The sequence below is a fragment of the Cornus florida genome, unplaced genomic scaffold (genome assembly GCF_030987335.1).
Source record: "Cornus florida cultivar Cherokee Brave unplaced genomic scaffold, ASM3098733v1 CherokeeBrave_3.0.0_Hap2_Chr01, whole genome shotgun sequence".
NCBI classification, from domain to species: Eukaryota; Viridiplantae; Streptophyta; class Magnoliopsida; order Cornales; family Cornaceae; genus Cornus; species Cornus florida.
The window spans coordinates 1,508,505-1,529,059 of NW_026775571.1; the positions used below are offsets into that span (position 1 = coordinate 1,508,505).

The 20,555-nt window shown below is 33.6% G+C and overlaps 2 protein-coding genes across 2 annotated transcripts; both read right to left on the bottom strand.

Annotated features, from left to right (window-relative positions):
• Window positions 1-8,520: 8,520 nt before the first annotated feature.
• Window positions 8,521-9,631, bottom strand: LOC132275106 (chitinase 10-like). Its single transcript, XM_059776540.1, has 3 exons — window positions 9,337-9,631; window positions 9,030-9,186; window positions 8,521-8,887 (listed from the first exon to the last, which is right to left on the bottom strand). The coding sequence occupies exons 1-3, from the start codon at window positions 9,629-9,631 to the stop codon at window positions 8,521-8,523; spliced, it is 819 nt and encodes a 272-aa protein (XP_059632523.1).
• Window positions 9,632-17,523: 7,892 nt separating this feature from the next.
• On the bottom strand, window positions 17,524-18,354 carry LOC132269133 (uncharacterized). Its single transcript, XM_059773267.1, has 2 exons — window positions 18,054-18,354; window positions 17,524-17,933 (listed from the first exon to the last, which is right to left on the bottom strand). Exons 1-2 carry the CDS (start codon window positions 18,148-18,150, stop codon window positions 17,812-17,814), a joined length of 219 nt encoding a protein of 72 aa, XP_059629250.1. The 5' UTR covers window positions 18,151-18,354; the 3' UTR covers window positions 17,524-17,811.
• Between the last annotated feature and the right edge of the window lie 2,201 nt (window positions 18,355-20,555).

Below are 20,555 nucleotides of genomic sequence, written 5' to 3' on the forward strand. Positions count from 1 at the left end.
GCATATAAATCCCTAACATTTGAAAATTTGTAGCAAATTGCCTCCTAATCTTTGTTGACCATAATTTTGACCAAATAAATTCATAAAGACCCCAAAATACCCTTAAACTCTCTCTCTCACTCTCTGTGTTCTCTCTTTCTTTGCCGCGTTTGTTCCTGCCGATTTTCAGTCATTAAATCCGACAACCAAACACCACCCACGGTCGATTCCGACGAAAGGAAATCGAAGGCTGTAGCAGATTCCGCTGAGTGAGATTCCAGCGCCATGGTGGTGGTGGTGATGACACGATTCCTGCAAAAACGATTGGGCTGTAGCTGATGACACGATTTCGGCGTTGTGGTTAAATTCCGACGCCCGTAGCAGTTTAGGTATTTCAATGTGATTCACCATGAACACCCACTAAAATAGTTCAGTGACTTGTATTTTTCCGGTATGTCCTTAATAGGACCAATTACTATAGGATGGGACTTGCTACTTACCATGGGAGGTCCCTCCTCAACACTGGAAGTGATCGTGTCATCCACGTGGACACAATTGGATACTGCCATCATCCTTCAAATGTTCATCCAAACTGCCATCATCCTTAAACTCTTCACTCCCCGACCATGTTTATTTTAGATCCAATTGAGAAAAATCCCATACCAAATGGGTAGAGTTAACGATTCATGGATGTGCAGGCGATGGTATTGGTATTGATCTTTGCTGCTGTGAAGAGCGAGAATGAGAACGATATCAAGAGCGAGAACAAGAATGATAGCAAGAACTGGAATGAGACCATGTTTATTTTAGATCCAATTGAGAAAAATCCCATACCATATGGGTAGAGTTAACGATTCATGGATGTATAGGCAATGGTATTGGTAATGATCTTTGTTGCTATGAAGAGAGAATGAGAACGATATCAAGAGTGAGAACAAGAATGATAGCAAGAACTGGAATGAGAACTCCCGGAAGAGAACTCCGGGAAGACGCTTCTTTTAATGATCACTTGGCATAAGGACGTGCAAAATATTCACAGATTCTATTCAGCCATTAAATCCGGCAACCAAACACCACACAAAGATAATTCTATTTTTTCTTAAGGACATTTTAGGTATTTCAGTCTTCAATTGACAAAACGTCATTATTTTTTTTTTTTTTGCACTTTACCCTAAAATAATAAAAAACTATAGTAAGAAAACTGAATTAGACATACCCAAGGTTTGTAATCCTCATTTTAATGGTCATTTTGGGCTAGTGTACTGGAAGTCAAGGATACACACACACACACATGCGATGGACAACCTCTCTTTCAGTCTTTAGGAAACTTAATGTTAGCATTAGCATAGATTTAATTATGCATATGTTAGTATATATGATAGCCATAATTTATGAAATGACTTACCATATTAATGGAGATTTGATTTAGTTTCTTTTCTTGTAATATGAGCATGTGTTCTTATTTTATCTATAGGGAAAAAATCACATAACCCCCCTATACTATTATTTTCGTCCAAAAAGCCCCCATGACAATTAAACACCCTCTGAACTATAAAAGGTTATCACATTACTCTATTTCCGTTCAAATCCGTTAACCTGCTGTCCAAAATGGAGCACGTGACCAACACGTGCTCATCACAATTGTTTTTTTCCTGAAATACCCCCACACCTCCCCATTCCCTTTTAGTCTGTCTTTATATATATATATATATAAGCGCCTGTGTAACTGTCTTTATATATATATATATATATATAAGCGTGTGTGTGCAAGGATCCATGAAAGGGGAAGAGAGAGACACAGTCACAAACTCCTTTCCACAGCCCAATCGTCTCCGAATCCCAAATCCCTCGTCAAAAACTCCTCTCCACGGCCCAATCGCCACTAGAATCCAGACCCTTCGCCGTAGAATTTTGTCAGATTCTCGGGTCAGAGCTTGGTTGCCGGAGAATTTGTTTATAAAGGTTCCATCACCGTCTCTTTCCTTTGCTTATTTGTCACTGTTGTTCCCTGCATTTTGGTGTTGTGGAAGAAACGGAGGTGGCGTCGAAGTTCAGTACGATCACCTCTGGTGGAGGGTTCTCTTGTGGGATAGTGACGAACAACCATGTGTTGGTGTTGTAGTAAAATTGGAGCTGAGATTCAAAGCCAATTTGTGAATTTCACAATGTTGAGTTTGGTTGCTGATGAGTCTCATGCTTGTGGTGTCACAAAGTCTGGGACTTTTATCTGTAAAGGAAGATGCATCTGCACAATTTTGAAATTTAACCAAATAAACAAAAATTAGATATTATAATCTGAGACCAAAAAATAAAATTATATTACTCTTCACTTTCTTTAATTTTCTTAGAAACCAACCAAAGGAATAAGGAAAATTCTTTAAAATCAAAAAAACAAAAGGGCAAAAGTGCAAAATACCCCCTTGAAGTTTACTCCATCGAGCAAAATATTCCCTTAAAGTAAAAAAGTGAGCAACTTTGTTCTAATAGTTCTCAAATGGAGCACTTTGCCTCCCTTGCAGATGCCGGAATCATGGTGATATGTATAAGTGCAATTACATATATGCTCTCTATAATTATCATTTTAGAAAAATAAAAAAACATAAAAATACAAAGTGTCGTATATACCCTTAATAGTTTTAAAGGCATGTTTGACTAAGCCTTGGTTAGTTATATTCATTTAGGGTTAGAGATTAAGTTTTCACCCCATTATTTTACAAATATAACCTTATTACACCATTTCACCTCATTAAAATCAAGTATATTAATGTAATTTCCAATAAAACCCCAAACCCACAATCTCTCTCCATCGTACTGTCTCTCTCTCAACCGGTATTCTCTCTCTATTTTCTCACGAAACTCCATTGTCATTGTTAGATCACCGCTGCCGCCGTCGTCAACCATGGCGCAGTGAACTTGTTACCATGATCCAGACCATCGCGGTTGTCTTCAACCATGGTGCCTTGAATTAGTCGCCGTGAATCATGCAGTTGGCAAACAGCTGCTACCATAAACACACCACTGCCGTCGTTCTTTAACCCAGAGAGAAAATGAAAAAATAAAGGAAAAAAACAAGAAACAACCAAGAAAATTGATGAAAAATATCAACAATTTGGGATTTGAATTTTGAGTTTTACTGTGGGAGTTCAAGGGTTGTGAAGGAACATATGATTATGGGGTTACGGATTGGGGATTTGAGAGATACTGTATATATATATGTATGTGTGTGTGTGAATTGGGTTTGATGTATTGTTCCTCTTGGTTCAATTAGGTTCGTCGTGGGTCGGATTGGGTGGTGATTATGGTGGTAGAAGTGGTGCTGGTGATATATATATATATATATATGTATGTACATAAATCGAACTGATCTGGCGACGGCTTCCTTCATCAAAATGGTGAAAGCCCAGAAGTTTCTAGAGTGAACAAATCGAAGATTCAGATCCGGCTGCTGTTCGGCGGTCAGCTTCTTAGTCTCGACAAAGGTTATCTCTCCATTGACATTCTTGGAGACAAAAACTCAGTAGTTCACCAGTGTTAGGGATCCCGGTGAGGTTGTGGTAATTGAGGGGTTGTTTGAGTGTGTGGTAGAGGAGGAGGGAGGTGGAGGGACGCGGCGGGGCGTGGTGAACTTGGCGGTGGCGAAGGGGAAATACTGTGCTAATTTGATTTTTTCTTAATAGTTATGCTAATTTGATTTTTTCTTAAATGGAAAGAAAATTAAAGAAAAAATTAAAAAGAAAATTATCAATCTTATACTTATGCTAGTTTTCTGTTGTTTTTGTTTTTAAAAATAATAAAAACTTGTTTAAAATTAAGCTCAGCAAAGCGTTGCATTAGATATAGTTTATTTCTGCATCTTTGTTAAGTAAATAAAACTAAAAATAAAAATTTGTTCTTTATAACTTTGTGACTGTCACCTATTATTTTTAATTTATTAGAATTAAAAATTTAAGATGATTAATCATATATATTCTCTAATTATTAATGCACTTTAATTAATTATCCAGATAATATAATTCTTTTCAAATATTATACTTTTTTTCTTTTATTCTCTATTAATGTCCCAAAATAGAAAATGAAAAAAAAAAAAAAAAATTGTTCTTAATATCCTTGTGACTCACGGTCTCACCTGCTTTTTTTAATTTATTGTAATTAAAAATTTGAGACGATTTATCCTATATATTCTCCAATTATTTATGCACCTTAATTGTTTATTCAGATAATTTAATTCTTTCAAATATTATCCTTTCCCCTTTTTCCAAAATTTCCAAGTAGTAGCACAGATTTGTGAGGAATGTTAAGAAGGGAGGGAATAGATTAGTTGCAAATGGGTTTGATATAAAGTTTGAATGCAAAAGTTTTTTTTTTTTTATAGGGAAGGGGTATAATCATCGTATTGAAGGATAATTTTGGAATTAGTTAAAAAGTTTGAGTCACATGCATTACCATATTAAAGAGGATTCCGGCGTTTATAGGGGGGGTGCTCCATTTCAGAACTACTACGACTAAATTGCTCACTTTTTTTTACTTCAGGGGTATTTTGCTTGATGGAGTAAACCTCAGGGGAGTATTTTGCACTTTTGCCCAACAAAAAAAATGAAAACATAAAATTTCAAACATTAATCAAAAGGGAACATCAAAATTGAAGGGGGATAACCATACTTGTTAGGAACAATGAATTTTTCGGATCATTTTAACTTTCCCAAGAAAATTTACTCCAATTTTATTTTTTATTTATTTATTTATCTTTGATAAGTGAAAATTTACTCCAATTTTGCCGGCCACCATCATTCTTTCAGCTCCTCCGGCGATCCCTTCCGAGGAAGTGGTAATGACTCGTACTCAACCCCCACACTCTCTCTCTCTCTGAATCTGTGCATCCACCGACAATCGGTTCTGATTATCTCTAAAACATGTTTGTTATCCACTTGTACAGCCTTGACTAGTTTCAATGAATTGGACATGACAAACCACATGAATATACCTTGTGCTGTGGTGGAACGTGACATGTAAAGCCCTTGTATGGAGTAGTTGGTTTTAGATTGCTCAGATTACAGAAATGTTTGTATGTATGTACACAAACTTACAAATATTGCATTGAGATGTTAGAATTGATTATCTAATTTTTTTCATGCCAAGGATTAGCAATGATCAATTGGCTAATACGACGGAAGCCTAAAGTGATTTCTCTTTCAGCTCATTTGGCGAGGGTTCTTGGTGTGCTTCAATGAAAAATCACAGAGCACCCAACTGCAAAAATAACAATTATTTCGTATTTAAATTTCATATTATATTATGGGGGTATATTTATCATTTCATACCAACTTAATCGATTTGAACGAAAATGGAACAATGTGATGACCTTTTATAGTTATGGGGGATGTTTAATTTTCATGGGTTTTTTTTTTTTTTGGACGAAAATGATAATATATGGGGGTTATGTGATTTTTCCCCTTATTTATAAATATTAGAAATGTGTCCTTTACACAATTCTTACTTCTTCCTGTTCTTTTTCTTTTTCTTTTTTTTTTTTTGTTTTTGTTTTTTTTTGTTTTTTAACACAATCTTTATGCTAACATATGCATAATCAAATTTATGCTAATATGGTAAGTTATTCTACAAATTATGACTATCCTATGCTAACATATGCATAATTAAATATATATTAATATGATGAGTCATTCCATAAATCGTGACTATCGTATATGTATAATCAAATCTATGTTAAGTCATTCCATGTACAGTGGCTAGGAAAATGATATTTATGCGGCTCACCTATGACAAGGACACAGCAGCCTTTGCAACTCTCTCGGCAATAGAGAAGAACCAATCGATGGCAAAGGACCAAGCAATCAGTCCCAAACGAAGACACAGATCACAAAAACAGTCACAAACGGCAAGTACACAACTGGCGACAGCAGCAGAGTGGTCGTTGGTGGTCTTCGATGGGATAAACAGCACTATTAGTCACTGCAGGCTTCTCGGCGACAGGAAATTGAAAGTCGTCGGTGAAAAACTGGCAATCGACTTTGTTCCTTTCGGCGCAAACAACTCTGTTCCGAGAGAGGGATTGTTGAGGCGATCCAAATGACAACAAAGATTAGAACAATGAAGAACCGAGGCCATTAAACAGCGAAGCCCCAAACAAAGAACAACCAACAACAAGTGATGGCTCCGTCGGTGGCAAACAGCGATAGCTCGATCTCTGCAAATTTTTTTTGAATCGCAACCCAAGCTCGCCGACGCACGGCGATCTGAAATATCAAGATCGGCACCTCTTCAAAATTTGAAAGAAATCTAATGGCAGTTTAACACAACAAAATCTCTGCACCTCTTTAAGCAAATCAAGCCCACTAGTTAGTCCAGCAAAATCCCTTTTCTTTTCCCTTTTTTAGTTGTTTGTCAGCCTTACCAGCTTTATCGAAGAAATAAAAAAGAAAGTTGCTTAGGTGGGCTGTCACATCTATTCTGCCAAATCATCGGTCCATTTATGACGATCTTCTTTCCATTATCATGAAATGACAAAAGTAGACTCACTCAGAAGAAACAAAAATAAAAATATTTTGCTAATGACTATTATATATGCTAACATATGCATAATCAAATCTATATTAATATAGTAAGTCATTCCATAAATAGTGACTATTATATTTGCTAACACTTGATAATTCTTTTAATTACCCTCCAATTGAAATGACAAAAGTAGACACCCACTAAAAGGAAACAAAAATAAAAATATTTTGCTACTAAATTTGTCAATTTTATTCAGAATCAAATAAAACACTGGCAATTAGTCTCTTCTTCGCGGAGAATAAAACTAGAGATTATCATAGTTAGCTGAAATTGTGCATGTATTATAAGATATAAGCCATTTTTCAGATTTGAATTTTTAATTTTTTATCAAATAGGATCACAATTAAAAAATAAAAAATAGGTTTGTTTTTGGATATAATGTTACAATTTTTAAGATTTGATTTTTGTTTTTTTGTTGCATAAGAAACATTCTGACTCCTCTAATCTTTGTGGAACTCTAATTTATAGGTAATATAGGTTTGACTCCCTTCATGTACGACAGTCCTTGTATAAAGCAGAAGAAAATTAGGGAAAAAAAGTAAAGTCCTATACATCGCAACCCTAAACAAAACAGAAGAGGAAAGAACGAGGGGTTTCTAGGCCTGTAAAATTATTTAAGTTTGACAGAAAATCAATTAAAGTCTAAGATGGTTTAAAATTATTTAAGTTTGACAACATATTGGTACTTCTTTTTACTCAGTTCATGGTTAATCTGACCTCTTTTTTTTTATTTTTTATTTTAATTTTTATTTTTATGAAGTCATGTGTTGTGATTGTAATCTTTAGGGCTGTATCATCTGTATCCTTTATTGTTCATGTGCTCAAAAAACGTGATTTAGAATTAAGTTTAAAGAACACAGTATCTTAAAAGAACCCTAACCATCAAAACCTCAACCACAAATTCTTGTAATTATTAGTGGAATGGCATCGAAATTGGTGAGTATTTTTAGTGTAATTCAGAGAACTCTTTTTAGTGTAATTCTTGTAATTTAGATTTTTTTTTTCTCTCTTCTTCACACAAAGTACACAATAATCTCTAATTTTATTTTCTGGGAAGAAGAGACTTGCTAATTTTTTATTTGATTCCGGAGTGTTCAATTGCTAGAATTAGTTGTAAAATATTTTTTGTTTTTGTCTCCTTTAAGGGAGCGTCTACTTTTGTCATTTCAACTGGATGGTAATTGAAAGAATTATTAAGTTTCCTAAAGACAGTGAAAGGAAGGCTATCTGTCAGATTAGATCCTAAGGCCACCATTAAAATTGAGCATACAACTCTCTACCCATTAGGGAATAGTTGAACACAACTGTATATGTATATATATATATGTATATCAATTATAACATCAGTAATTCATTTTCAACTATTGATTCCTTAAAAGCTTAATCAAAAATAGGTCCAATAATGTATATCAAGTTCCAATACCAATCTAAAATTAAGTATAACAAAGTGAAAACTTGCACGCCAAATCAGGGAACAAATGTGTATATGGAGAGTTAAACCCATGTTATTGCCCTCCAAAAGGTTATGCTGTTAGAGAAAGTGCGCAACAATGTATACCAAGCTTCAACATTTCCGCAATTCAAAATCAGTGTCCTTAATTTCTGTATTGTAACTGCCTATAAATTTGCACTATATTCCGTTTATTTTGTCTTTTATATTGTCTGTTACTTCATTAGAAGGTGTAAAAATGGGGCAATATTCATAAATGCAGGAGTCTTCTCCAAGGTCAAACGATTCATATTTAATATACTATTCTTACAACTTAGAAATCTTGAAAAGACAAATTCTTAACCTCAGAAAGTGAAAACAGAAGTAAACTAGAATGAAGAACAAGTAATGAACGATGTTACGAAGGAATGAATATTTTTAAGGAATTTTTATAAATACATAGGCTTAAGGGTTCCTGTACGCCGAAATAATGTAATGAATGTGTGGTTCAAGAAAAGCCTTTTACGTAATTATCCCTATTTTTAAAAGGGTTTCTGGTTCTCACAGTCTAAATTAGGTCCAGTGTCCACATTAAAAAGCTTGGTATATCTCTTGAAATAGCCTATCCTATCGTTAACCTGGCTGTTGTTGGGCATGCCACATTCAAGTCCACCATTGATTATGTTAGTCACCAGGCCGTAGCCAGCAGTCCGATTTGCTTCCAAGTCGGCTTGTTTGAGTACGTAGCGTCCCGTCATCACGTCGTGACAGGAAGGTTTTGGGCTTTGCTTTGTCATCCAAAACCAGAGAGCCGTTTTGAAAGCAACCAAGGAATTGTTGGAAACTATTTCCGGATGTTTAAGCCCATTGAACCCCAAGGCCTTGCTTGCCGGACCATAGTTATAGTTCCTGAATATATGTGAAGCAAATAAAAAACAAAGAAAATAATTTATTATTATTTTTTTTTGTATGTGTATATATATATATATATATATATATATATATGTGTGTGTGTGTGTGTGTGTGTGTGTGTGTGTATGAATATTATTACCAAGATAGTTGAATGGGTCCTCTTCCATGGTAAGATTTGCCAGGGTAGCAAGGCCATTTCTTGTTGGTGGAGTTGCAGTAATTGCTGCCAGGATTGACTTCGTCTTTGAAGCAATAACCCCAAGCATATGGCCCGTCGGGTGCTGTTGCCCATCCTCCTGCATCACATAGATATAGTTGTGTATATATTACATCTCGCATGCACACATGTGGGTAGATGCATAGCATATACAGACATGCATGAAGTTATATATACAAGTAAACAGATGGATGGTGGGTATTATAGAGACATGGGAACAGTAAAGTACCGGTGGTTTCATGAGAAGTTTGAGCGAGAAATGCTGCAATCTCCCGCTTGCGTGTAGTTATATTTCCGGTGTTGCCAAAAGTGGGAAATCTTTTCGTGGCTTTGATGAAAGAATGATATGTATAGAAGCCCTTGGCGGGGCATGCACTGTCATCCTTGTGTGAAAAGATTGCAGTGAATAGATCTTCACTTATCAGATGATGGAGAGAGGATCTCTGAGCATGGGCTTCGAAGGTTACAGAACAAAGCAGACATGACCAAAAAGCAGAGATGAGGACCAGAAAGTGGATTGTCATCCTGGAGCCAAAATTTATGAGTGGGAGAGCCGGAAGTACGTTTTGTTTGTTCCCTTTGGTGCCTAATTATAGGAAGTAGCTTGGTCCACCTTTCCATAACTTGGAGTGAGGAAGAGGGTCGTCATTGCTTTTGCCACAGATACATATATATTTTAATACAAGCCTTGAACCTTTAATTATCTTTCCATTCTCCAAGCAACCTCCCTCCATATGTTGCTGGGCGCATGTTTTGACTTGTAATCTATACTTTATCCATATCTTGCTGGGTTATGGGATTATTTATATGACTCATTTATGCGTTTGAAATAATGAAGTTTCATCTTATTCATTTGTCTGTTTGATTCTCATGTATTGGATTGGTGGAGGGCTTGACAAACGTTAGGCACACAACCAGCCACAAGTTGTAGTATTATTATTATACTCTCATTATAGTTGAGTTTATTTTTCTTTTAGATCTAAGGATCATTGTTAAAAGTATTGACTTGGATCATTGTTAAAAGTATTGACTTGGAGATGTTTTGAATGCGTCCATGTGCAAAATCGGCTTGTAACCAGAAACGGTTTCTTATTTTCAGGTCTACATGAAGGGAGTTCCAGCCAGGTGTGTAGTTCTTTATGTGTAGAAAACTGATTGGTGGTCAGTGTCACGTGGAAATTTTCTTATTGTAGAATTTAAGTGGCCTTACTTCAGATTTCGTGGACAATATTGTTGCTTATTTTGTAACTCTCTGCGTCTAATTCGGATTTGTAAAGCTCCTCTCTCCACCATTTTAATCATAGTAGTGGCCCCTGTAGAGTCGCAGATTTTTCTGTCTGCCCAATTCATTATGGTTAAGAAGGTTATATGTGAATAGGTCGGTCTTCCTTCCCTCTCTAGATCCCCCCATACTACTCTTGGACAATTTGGTAATGTTTGCCACCATATATACTTGAGACTATTGAAGGCTAGCCCTTTACGTTATCAAATTTCTTCTTATTCTGCTCTAAAGTCAATCACTTGATCCTACTAGGGCTCCAATATTTTGGCAAACTTTTTTTATTTTTTTATTTTTTCTTAGTTGGTACTCACACACACATCTCTCCACTGAGACTTTAACCGCTGACTTCCTTTGAAAAGTAAGAGTATAATACGTTAGGTCACTTGCTCGTTAGTTTTTGTCAAACTTCTATAAAACAAAGTTCAAATCTTTTTGGTTGGAGCTTGGGCATGGGGGAGAGATGTTTCATAGGGTGGTATGCCAAAAATCTCAACTTCTCGCCCTATTTATGTTGCGAAAATACCATAATAAATTTATATTTTATTAAAGATATTTTAAAATATAGTACTTGAGTATCTTATTAAATATAGTATTTGAGTTTCTTGATTCTCTAAGGGGAGGGAAGCCATAATTGTATCTTGTAGAGTTGATAGACGAGTATTATGTTACTTATCAATATATATATATATATATATATATATATATATATATATATATATATACATACATACATACATAAGAGTATTCTGTTAAATATGTCTCTCGAATATAATTTGTTTAATAATCGTGTCAGGACCTTTGAATATGATTTTTTTAATAATGGTCTGATTTGTTTAACAAGTTTAATGGCACCACTTGTTTAATGACATGTTTAACCCATTTAAATTAAATGGGTTGTATAACTCGTTTATTAACTCAATTATAAAATTTAAATATAATGAAAAAGTTTAGATAATGAAGGACTAAATTCATGAAAATGAGACTACTCTACAATAGATATAAAAAAACCCAAAGGAGTTAAGTGGTATCTTGGGTTGGGTACTTCGCAATCAGACTTGGTGAGACAAAATAAATAAATATATAAAAAGAGACTAAGTTGTGCGAGACGGTATTGATATGCTTGTATAGCAAAATTCTTTGTGCCCATTGCCATGTGACAGAGAGACAATTTTGAAAGTGAAAGGAGAGTTATTTTAGAATGAATTGTCTTACTGAATAATTTTTAATTGATTATTTAGATTAAATGTAACTAATTGAGAGTTTTACTTCTTTATTTGTTATATAATTGACCAATTTAAAAAATAAGTCTTATAATTTACTGTACCAATTTGGTGCAAGAATCATTTTCTTTTTAGAATACCTCAATGTAATTTTTTCTTTTCTTCTCTATTTGCTTAAAACTTTAACATAGGATTTTGAGAATTAAAACCCGAGGGCCAAATCCAATAGGGGTACACCGATGCCATATGTTTTTGGACCCTCCTTGATTCTCTATATCATCAGGTCATACTTTAAAATTTAAACCCAACTGGCCTGTACACAATACTTGCTTTAGTTAAAATGGATAGGGTCGATCACGGGAATATGCTTGTACTGGTACAAATGCAATCTCTGCCTTATTATTATATTATTTATTTATGTGATCAAATGGAATCCCACAACTACACAATATACCACAAAGAACACTCTCTCTGCTCTATCCATTGTGATTTGATTTTATTTGGATCTCTTCATATCTTTTTATGAATTATTGTCTTACTAAGGAAATTCAACATGTCTAAATATATGGCGGCTCACAAGGTGTTAAACCAGTTGACATATAAATAGGGCGTAGAGGAAGAAAATGAGATAGATTCCATTTGATTGCTTGATTTCACGGGTTGTTTAATTATTATATTATTAGAATAGTTGTGTCATCTAATAGGCTTAAATTCCAATGTTGACCAATTACAAAAAAAAACCAAAGAAAAGGAAATGACAGGTGACAGAGAATAAGACAAGAATGTAATATGATTGTTCATGAAATTGGACTGCGTGACTGTCCAATTTCAGTTTCATCCATAAATTATTTTAAAATTTATTTAATGTAACAAATAAGGAGAATTATATTGTATCATCGACAATATAATTCTCCTTATATATGTATTCTGTGTAGAAAGATTTGGATCCTCGTCTGCCTTATCTCTAAACAAAATATCTAGCCCTTGTTGAAATTAAATCTGACGGTTGAAAATGTGTCACGTCATAATTTCCTTAATAATATAATTCACACGGTTATGAATAATGACTCTCTGCGTCTAATTCGGATTTGTAAAGCTCCTCTCTCCACCATTTTAATCATAGTAGTGGCCCTGTAGAGTCGCAGATTTTTCTGTCTGCCCAATTCATTATGGTTAAGAAGGTTGTATGTGAGTAGGTCGGTCTTCCTTCCCTCTTTAGATCCCCCCATACTACTCTTGGACAATTTGGTAATGTTTGCCACCATATATACTTGAGACTATTGAAGGCTAACCTTTAAGTTATCAAATTTCTTCTTATTCTGCTCTAAAGTCAATCACTCGATCCTACTAAGGCTCCAATATTTTTGGCAAACTTTTTTTATTTTTATTTTTTCTTAGTTGGTACTCATACACACATGTCTCCATGGAGACTTTAACCATTGACTTCCTTTGAAAAGTAAGAATATAATATCGCTAGGTCACTTACTCGTTGATTTTTGTCAAACTTCTATAAAACAAAGTTCAAATCTTTTTGGTTGGAGCTTGGGCATGGGGGAGAGATGTTTCATAGGGTGGTATGCCAAAAATCTTAACTTCTCGCCCTATTTATGTTGCAAAAATACCATAATAAATTTATATTTTATTAAAGATATTTTAAAATATAGTACTTGAGTTTCTTATTAAATTTAGTATTTGAGTTTCTTGATTCTCTAAGGGGAGGGAAGCCATAATTGTATCTTGTAGAGTTGATAGATGAGTATTCTGTTACTTATCAAAATATATATATATATATATATATATACATACATGAGTATTTTGTTAAATACGTCTCTTGAATATAATTTGTTTAATAATCGTGTCAGGACCTTTGAATATGATTTGTTTAATGGTCTGATTTGTTTAACAAGTTTAATGACACCACTTGTTTAATGACATATTTAACCCATTTAAATTAAATGGGTTGTATAACTCGTTTATTAACTCAATTATAAAATTTATATATAATAAAAAAGTTTAAATAATGAAGGACTAAATTCATGAAAATGAGACTACTCTACAATAGATATAAAAAAAACCCAAAGGAGTTAAGTGAGTGGTATCTTGGGTTAGACTACTCTACAATAGATATAAAAAAATCCAAAGGAGTGAAGTGGTATCTTGGGTTGGGTACTTCGCAATCAGACTCGGTGAGACAAAATAAATAAATATATAAAAAGAGACTGAGTTGTGCGAGACGGTATTGATATGCTTGTATAGCAAAATTCTTCGTGCCCATCGCCATGTGACAAAGAGACAATTTTGAAGGTGAAAGGAGAGGTATTTTAGAATGACAAAGAGACTCATACTGAACATTTACAGTCTCACTGAATAATTTTTAATTGGGTATTCATACCAAGTGCAACTAATTGAGAGTCTTACTTCTTTATTTGTTACATAATTGACTAATTTAAAAGATAAGTCTAACAATTTACTGTAACAATTTGGTGCAAGAATCATTTTTCTTTTAGAATACCTCAATGTAATTTTTTCTTTTCTTCTCTATTTGCTTAAAACTTTAACATAGGATTTTGAGAATTAAAACCCAAGGGCCAAATCCAATAGGGGTACACCAATGCCATATGTTTTTGGTATATCATCAGGTCATATTTTAAAATTTAAACCCAACTGGCCTGTACACAACACTTGCTTTAATTAAAATGGATAGGGTCGATCACGGGAATGTACTGGTACAAATGCAATCTCTGCCTTATTATTATATTATTTTTTTATGTGATCAAATGGAATCCCACAACTACACAATATACCACAAAGAACACTCTCTCTGCTCTATCCATTGTGATTTGATTTTATTTGGATCTCTTCATATCTTTTTATGAATTATTGTCTTACTAAGGAAATTCAACATGTCTAAATATATGGCGGCTCACAAGGTGTTAAACCAGTTGACATATAAATAGGGCGTAGAGGAAGAAAATGAGATAGATTCCATTTGATTGCTTGATTTCACGGGTTGTTTAATTATTATATTTTTAGAATAGTTGTGTCATCTAATAGGCTTAAATTCCAATGTTGACCAATTCCAAAAAAAAACAAAGAAAAGGAAATGACAGGTGACAGAGAATAAGACAAGAATGTAATATGATTGTTCATGAAATTGGACTGCGTGACTGTCCAATTTCAGTTTCATCCATAAATTATTTTAAAATTTATTTAATGTAACAAATAAGGAGAATTATATTGTATCATCGACAATATAATACTCCTTATATATGTATTCTGTGTAGAAAGATTTGGATCCTCGTCTGCCTTATCTCTAAACAAAATATCTAGCCCTTGTTGAAATTAAATCTGACGGTTGAAAATGTGTCACGTCATAATTTCTTTAATAATATAATTCACACGGTTATGAATAATGACTCTCTGCGTCTAATTCGGATTTGTAAAGCTCCTCTCTCCACCATTTTAATCATAGTAGTGGCCCTGTAGAGTTGCAGATTTTTCTGTCTGCCCAATTCATTATGGTTAAGAAGGTTGTATGTGAGTAGGTCGGTCTTCCTTCCCTCTTTAGATCCCCCCATACTACTCTTGGACAATTTGGTAATGTTTGCCACCATATATACTTGAGACTATTGAAGGCTAACCCTTTAAGTTATCAAATTTCTTCTTATTCTGCTCTAAAGTCAATCACTCGATCCTACTAAGGCTCCAATATTTTTGGCAAACTTTTTTTATTTTTATTTTTTCTTAGTTGGTACTCATACACACATGTCTCCACGGAGACTTTAACCGTTGACTTCCTTTGAAAAGTAAGAATATAATACCGCTAGGTCACTTACTCGTTGATTTTTGTCAAACTTCTATAAAACAAAGTTCAAATCTTTTTGGTTGGAGCTTGGGCATGGGGGAGAGATGTTTCATAGGGTGGTATGCCAAAAATCTTAACTTCTCGCCCTATTTATGTTGCAAAAATACCATAATAAATTTATATTTTATTAAAGATATTTTAAAATATAGTACTTGAGTTTCTTATTAAATATAGTATTTGAGTTTCTTGATTCTCTAAGGGGAGGGAAGCCATAATTGTATCTTGTAGAGTTGATAGATGAGTATTCTGTTACTTATCAAAAAAAAATATATATATATATATATATACATACATGAGTATTTTGTTAAATACGTCTCTTGAATATAATTTGTTTAATAATCATGTCAGGACCTTTGAATATGATTTGTTTAATGGTCTGATTTGTTTAACAAGTTTAATGACACCACTTGTTTAATGACATATTTAACCCATTTAAATTAAATGGGTTGTATAACTCGTTTATTAACTCAATTATAAAATTTATATATAATAAAAAAGTTTAAATAATGAAGGACTAAATTCATGAAAATGAGACTACTCTACAATAGATATAAAAAAAACCCAAAGGAGTTAAGTGAGTGGTATCTTGGGTTAGACTACTCTACAATAGATATAAAAAAATCCAAAGGAGTGAAGTGGTATCTTGGGTTGGGTACTTCGCAATCAGACTCGGTGAGACAAAATAAATAAATATATAAAAAGAGACTGAGTTGTGCGAGACGGTATTGATATGCTTGTATAGCAAAATTCTTCGTGCCCATCGCCATGTGACAAAGAGACAATTTTGAAGGTGAAAGGAGAGGTATTTTAGAATGACAAAGAGACTCATACTGAACATTTACAGTCTCACTGAATAATTTTTAATTGGGTATTCATACCAAGTGCAACTAATTGAGAGTCTTACTTCTTTATTTGTTACATAATTGACTAATTTAAAAGATAAGTCTAACAATTTACTGTAACAATTTGGTGCAAGAATCATTTTTCTTTTAGAATACCTCAATGTAATTTTTTCTTTTCTTCTCTATTTGCTTAAAACTTTAACATAGGATTTTGAGAATTAAAACCCAAGGGCCAAATCCAATAGGGGTACACCAATGCCATATGTTTTTGGTATATCATCAGGTCATATTTTAAATTTTAAACCCAACTGGCCTGTACACAACACTTGCTTTAATTAAAATGGATAGGGTCGATCAAATGCAATCTCTGCCTTATTATTATATTATTTTTTTATGTGATCAAATGGAATCCCACAACTACACAATATACCACAAAGAACACTCTCTCTGCTCTATCCATTGTGATTTGATTTTATTTGGATCTCTTCATATCTTTTTATGAACTATTGTCTTACTAAGGAAATTCAACATGTCTAAATATATGATGGCTCACAAGGTGTTAAACCAGTTGACATATAAATAGGGCGTAGAGGAAGAAAATGCGATAGATTCCATTTGATTGCTTGATTTCACGGGTTGTTTAATTATTATATTTTTTAGAATAGTTGTGTCATCTAATAGGCTTTAATTCCAAAGTTGACCAATTCCAAAAAAACAGAAAGAAAAGGAAATGACAGGTGACAGAGAATAAGACAAGAATGCAATATGATTGTTCATGAAATTGGACTGCGTGACTGTCCAATTTCAGTTTCATCCATTAATTATTTTAAAATTTATTTAATGTAACAAATAAGGAGAATTATATTGTGGACAATATAATTCTACTTATATATGTATTCAGTGTAGAAAGATTTGGATCCTCGTCTGCCTTATCTCTAAACTAAATATTTAGCCCTCGTTGAAATTAAATGGTTGAAAAGGTGTCACGTCATAATTCTCTTAACAATATAATTCACACACTTATGAATAATGACACAAAGTAAATTGTAAGTGCTGCCGAGGATTTTTTTTTACTAATTCAGAGAGTGATTTGGTTGTAGATAGAATTTCAACTTGTGGGTCCAAGTGATCCAACATCATGTGGGCATGAACAAATTGAGTTGCCAAAATCAATTCAAACAACCAGACACATACATGCACACATATATAAAGAGAAAATTAAGTATGACATTGATAATGAAAAACAAAAAAAAAAACAAAATTCCATTTGATTAAATATCTCACCATGATATTCGTTTATCATAGGGATTCCCTAAAAAAAAAAATCATAATACAATGAAAGATGATACATCTACAAAACAAGTAAAAAACCCAGGTAGTTGATCCAAATCTATTGAAATATGATGGAGCTACCAGACTCTTACACCTTGAACTAGTGTTGGTCACTTGATTGATCCCTCCTCTATTATATGTATGTATATGTGTATGTATATATCTAAGAGCTCACGTTGCAGCTTCCGGATTTGGACTTGTCCAAAATTGACCACATCACCTGAACATCCTCATAAGCACATGCCATCACCTCACCATGCAGATCCATCACACGATTCTCATCCCCTACATATACATACATTAATTAATTAGAGGATTCACATCAACCACAATTGAATGCATATATATATATATATATATATCTATGTGTGTGTGTGAGATACTAGTGTACGTACACATACATACCTTGTTGAGACTTCTTATTATCCCTGGGCTGCTGGTGATTGAAGAAAGTACAAGCTTTTCTGAATGGAGAAGTGATTGTTCTAACCCAGGAAGTCATTCTTCTTCTTCTTCTATATATGATGTCTATCTCTCTCCAAGCTCTCTCTTTCTCTCAATGGCTTTCTACTTTCACCTACATATATATATATATATAGGTATGACTAATTGCGACTTGGGAGTAATATAATATATATATATAGAGAGAGAGAGAGAGAGAGAGAGTAGAAAGAGAGAGGAAGGAGGGCGGCAACATCCGTGAGATGAGCTTTGATGGGTAATATATGTTGAGTTATGAGTCTCTCTCTCTCTCTCTCTTTCTTTCTCTCTCCTCTTGTTATTGGGTGAGTAGTACTTACTGCAGTGAGCACATGGCGCATGCTCCCAAACAGACCTTACACGTGAAGTGAAACCCTTTCCTTTGTTTTCAATGTGACGTTAACCCACAAGCTTAGATATGTTTTGATATATAGATATATGGATAATATAGCCCACTCCTTCAATGTCATATATGGTCCCCTGCTGCCCCATATAAGTTTAGGGACACCCTTTTCCTCCATCATATTATTATCCACGTTCACTTTACTACTCCTGTTTTATCTATCCAGGCCCAGTAGGTCTAGCATGTCATGTCATATTCATAATCAATCAAAATTTAACATTTCGTATGGCACGTCATTACTCTTTTTAGTCAATAAAAATGGCATATTACTACATTCATTACCCACTTCACTTTAGTACTACTGTTTTGGTATTTTTATTCAATAAAAATGGCATATCTATCACCCGTCTCCTTTGGGACTGGGTCTAGGGTGAATCGAATATGTTTTTGGTACTTTTGGCCAAGAAAAATATATTTTCTTTGTTTTGCAGAGACGGTGACTTATGAAATTATGAATCACAATTTTTAAAATGAACAAGTATTATAAGACAGAGGAGTAACATTTTGTAAAATTGATGCAATCCACTTATAAATACAGCTTACAACAATTTGAATGGTGTATTTTCGTACCACATGCTCCCGCTCAACCTAAATCCACTCGCTAAATTATAATTATATAAATTCTACTAAATTTTTTTTTATTTAGTAAATTATGGGAAGAAAAACTCGAACACGGATACACTAATTCGAAGAGCTGAACACTTTACCATTGGTAAAGCAATATAGATCAATTGACTTCCTTTTCATGTGTATTTGTATTAGCACTAGTTTGATAATAATATAAACACCCTTTATATAAGTTTCAAACAATTTGGAAGGTTTTAGTATTTGTGCACCATAGACCAGCCCTGATTTTCTGTCATATTTCATGTGCCATTCACATGGTCTCACTGGGGAAGATGACCTTGTAACTCTGCCATATGAATGTGGGCTCAGCATGTTCTTCTGACACAGTAGTGTATATATATATATATATATGAGATGAAGCATATTAATGTTACTAATTAATTATCCACTCATACATACATGCATGTATTAGTTCTATGATTACTGCAGTTGGTGTCAATCATGGTTGGAATATATATATTACAATTAATGTACTTGAAGTGACATATTTAATTAGATTGTAACATCGATTTATCATTTTCATGCAACATTACATAATCTCTTCTCACACGGTCTTCAATGTTTTGTGCAGCATTTAAAGTAAAATAAAGATGTATGCCCACAGAACAAGGAATGGTTTCAAGTCAAGGTTTTACATTCCTTGAACTCATAAATTCCATAATTTTATAACAACTTATATGCATATATGTGTGTATATATATATAATAGTTATGCTTGAGCATATGGTATAATTAATTTAACTTTCATCTGGGGAGATGTAGTGGTACATCCCTTGTTATGCTGCTTGGTTAAACTAATTCTTGCTCATGCCATTAATTCACACACACACACATATATATACACACACACTTGGGTTAGTTTATTCGTTTTCACATTCTGAAAACCTGACAATCGGTCAGGGACATGTTTTTGTAGTAAAACCATCTTCAGATGAATAAAAAGTGTTAATTGCAACAACAGAATAGATGCTTGTTGGGTAGGTTTCCCACGTGAGAAGATAATTTATAATATACCATATTTATCGCATAATAAACTACTCCCGCTTCTTGTATTTCATTTTTCTAAACTTTTATTGCAGTATTATTTTAGTAGTTTTTTTATGTTATATTTGGAAGTATCGAATTAAAAATTTAAAATAAAAATAAAAATAAAATTATTAAAATTTTGAACTAAATATCTTCCTATTCTTAATTTAAAGCAACAATTCTTCCTTTCTAAACTAACATCGTTTTATTCAATTCATTAGGAATTTTTTTTTTTGACAAATAAGCCAAGTCTCTTATTATAGCATTGTCACTCATTATTTTTTCAGGTCCGATAAAGTTTTTTTATGTGGTTTGATTAAATAGATAACAAATTAGTAATAAACCGAAAAATTCGAGTTTCTATCTCATTCA

Coding starts and splice junctions, on each gene's coding strand:
- LOC132275106 (XM_059776540.1), bottom strand. CDS start 9,631: ATGACAATCCACTTTCTGGTCCTCATCTCTGCTTTTTGGTCATGTCTG. Junction 9,187..9,336: donor AACTTCTCATGAAACCACCG/GTACTTTACTGT, acceptor TATGTGATGCAG/GAGGATGGGCAACAGCACCC. Junction 8,888..9,029: donor GGACCCATTCAACTATCTTG/GTAATAATATTC, acceptor ACATATATTCAG/GAACTATAACTATGGTCCGG.
- LOC132269133 (XM_059773267.1), bottom strand. CDS start 18,150: ATGACTTCCTGGGTTAGAACAATCACTTCTCCATTCAGAAAAGCTTGT. Junction 17,934..18,053: donor TAATAAGAAGTCTCAACAAG/GTATGTATGTGT, acceptor ATGTATATGTAG/GGGATGAGAATCGTGTGATG.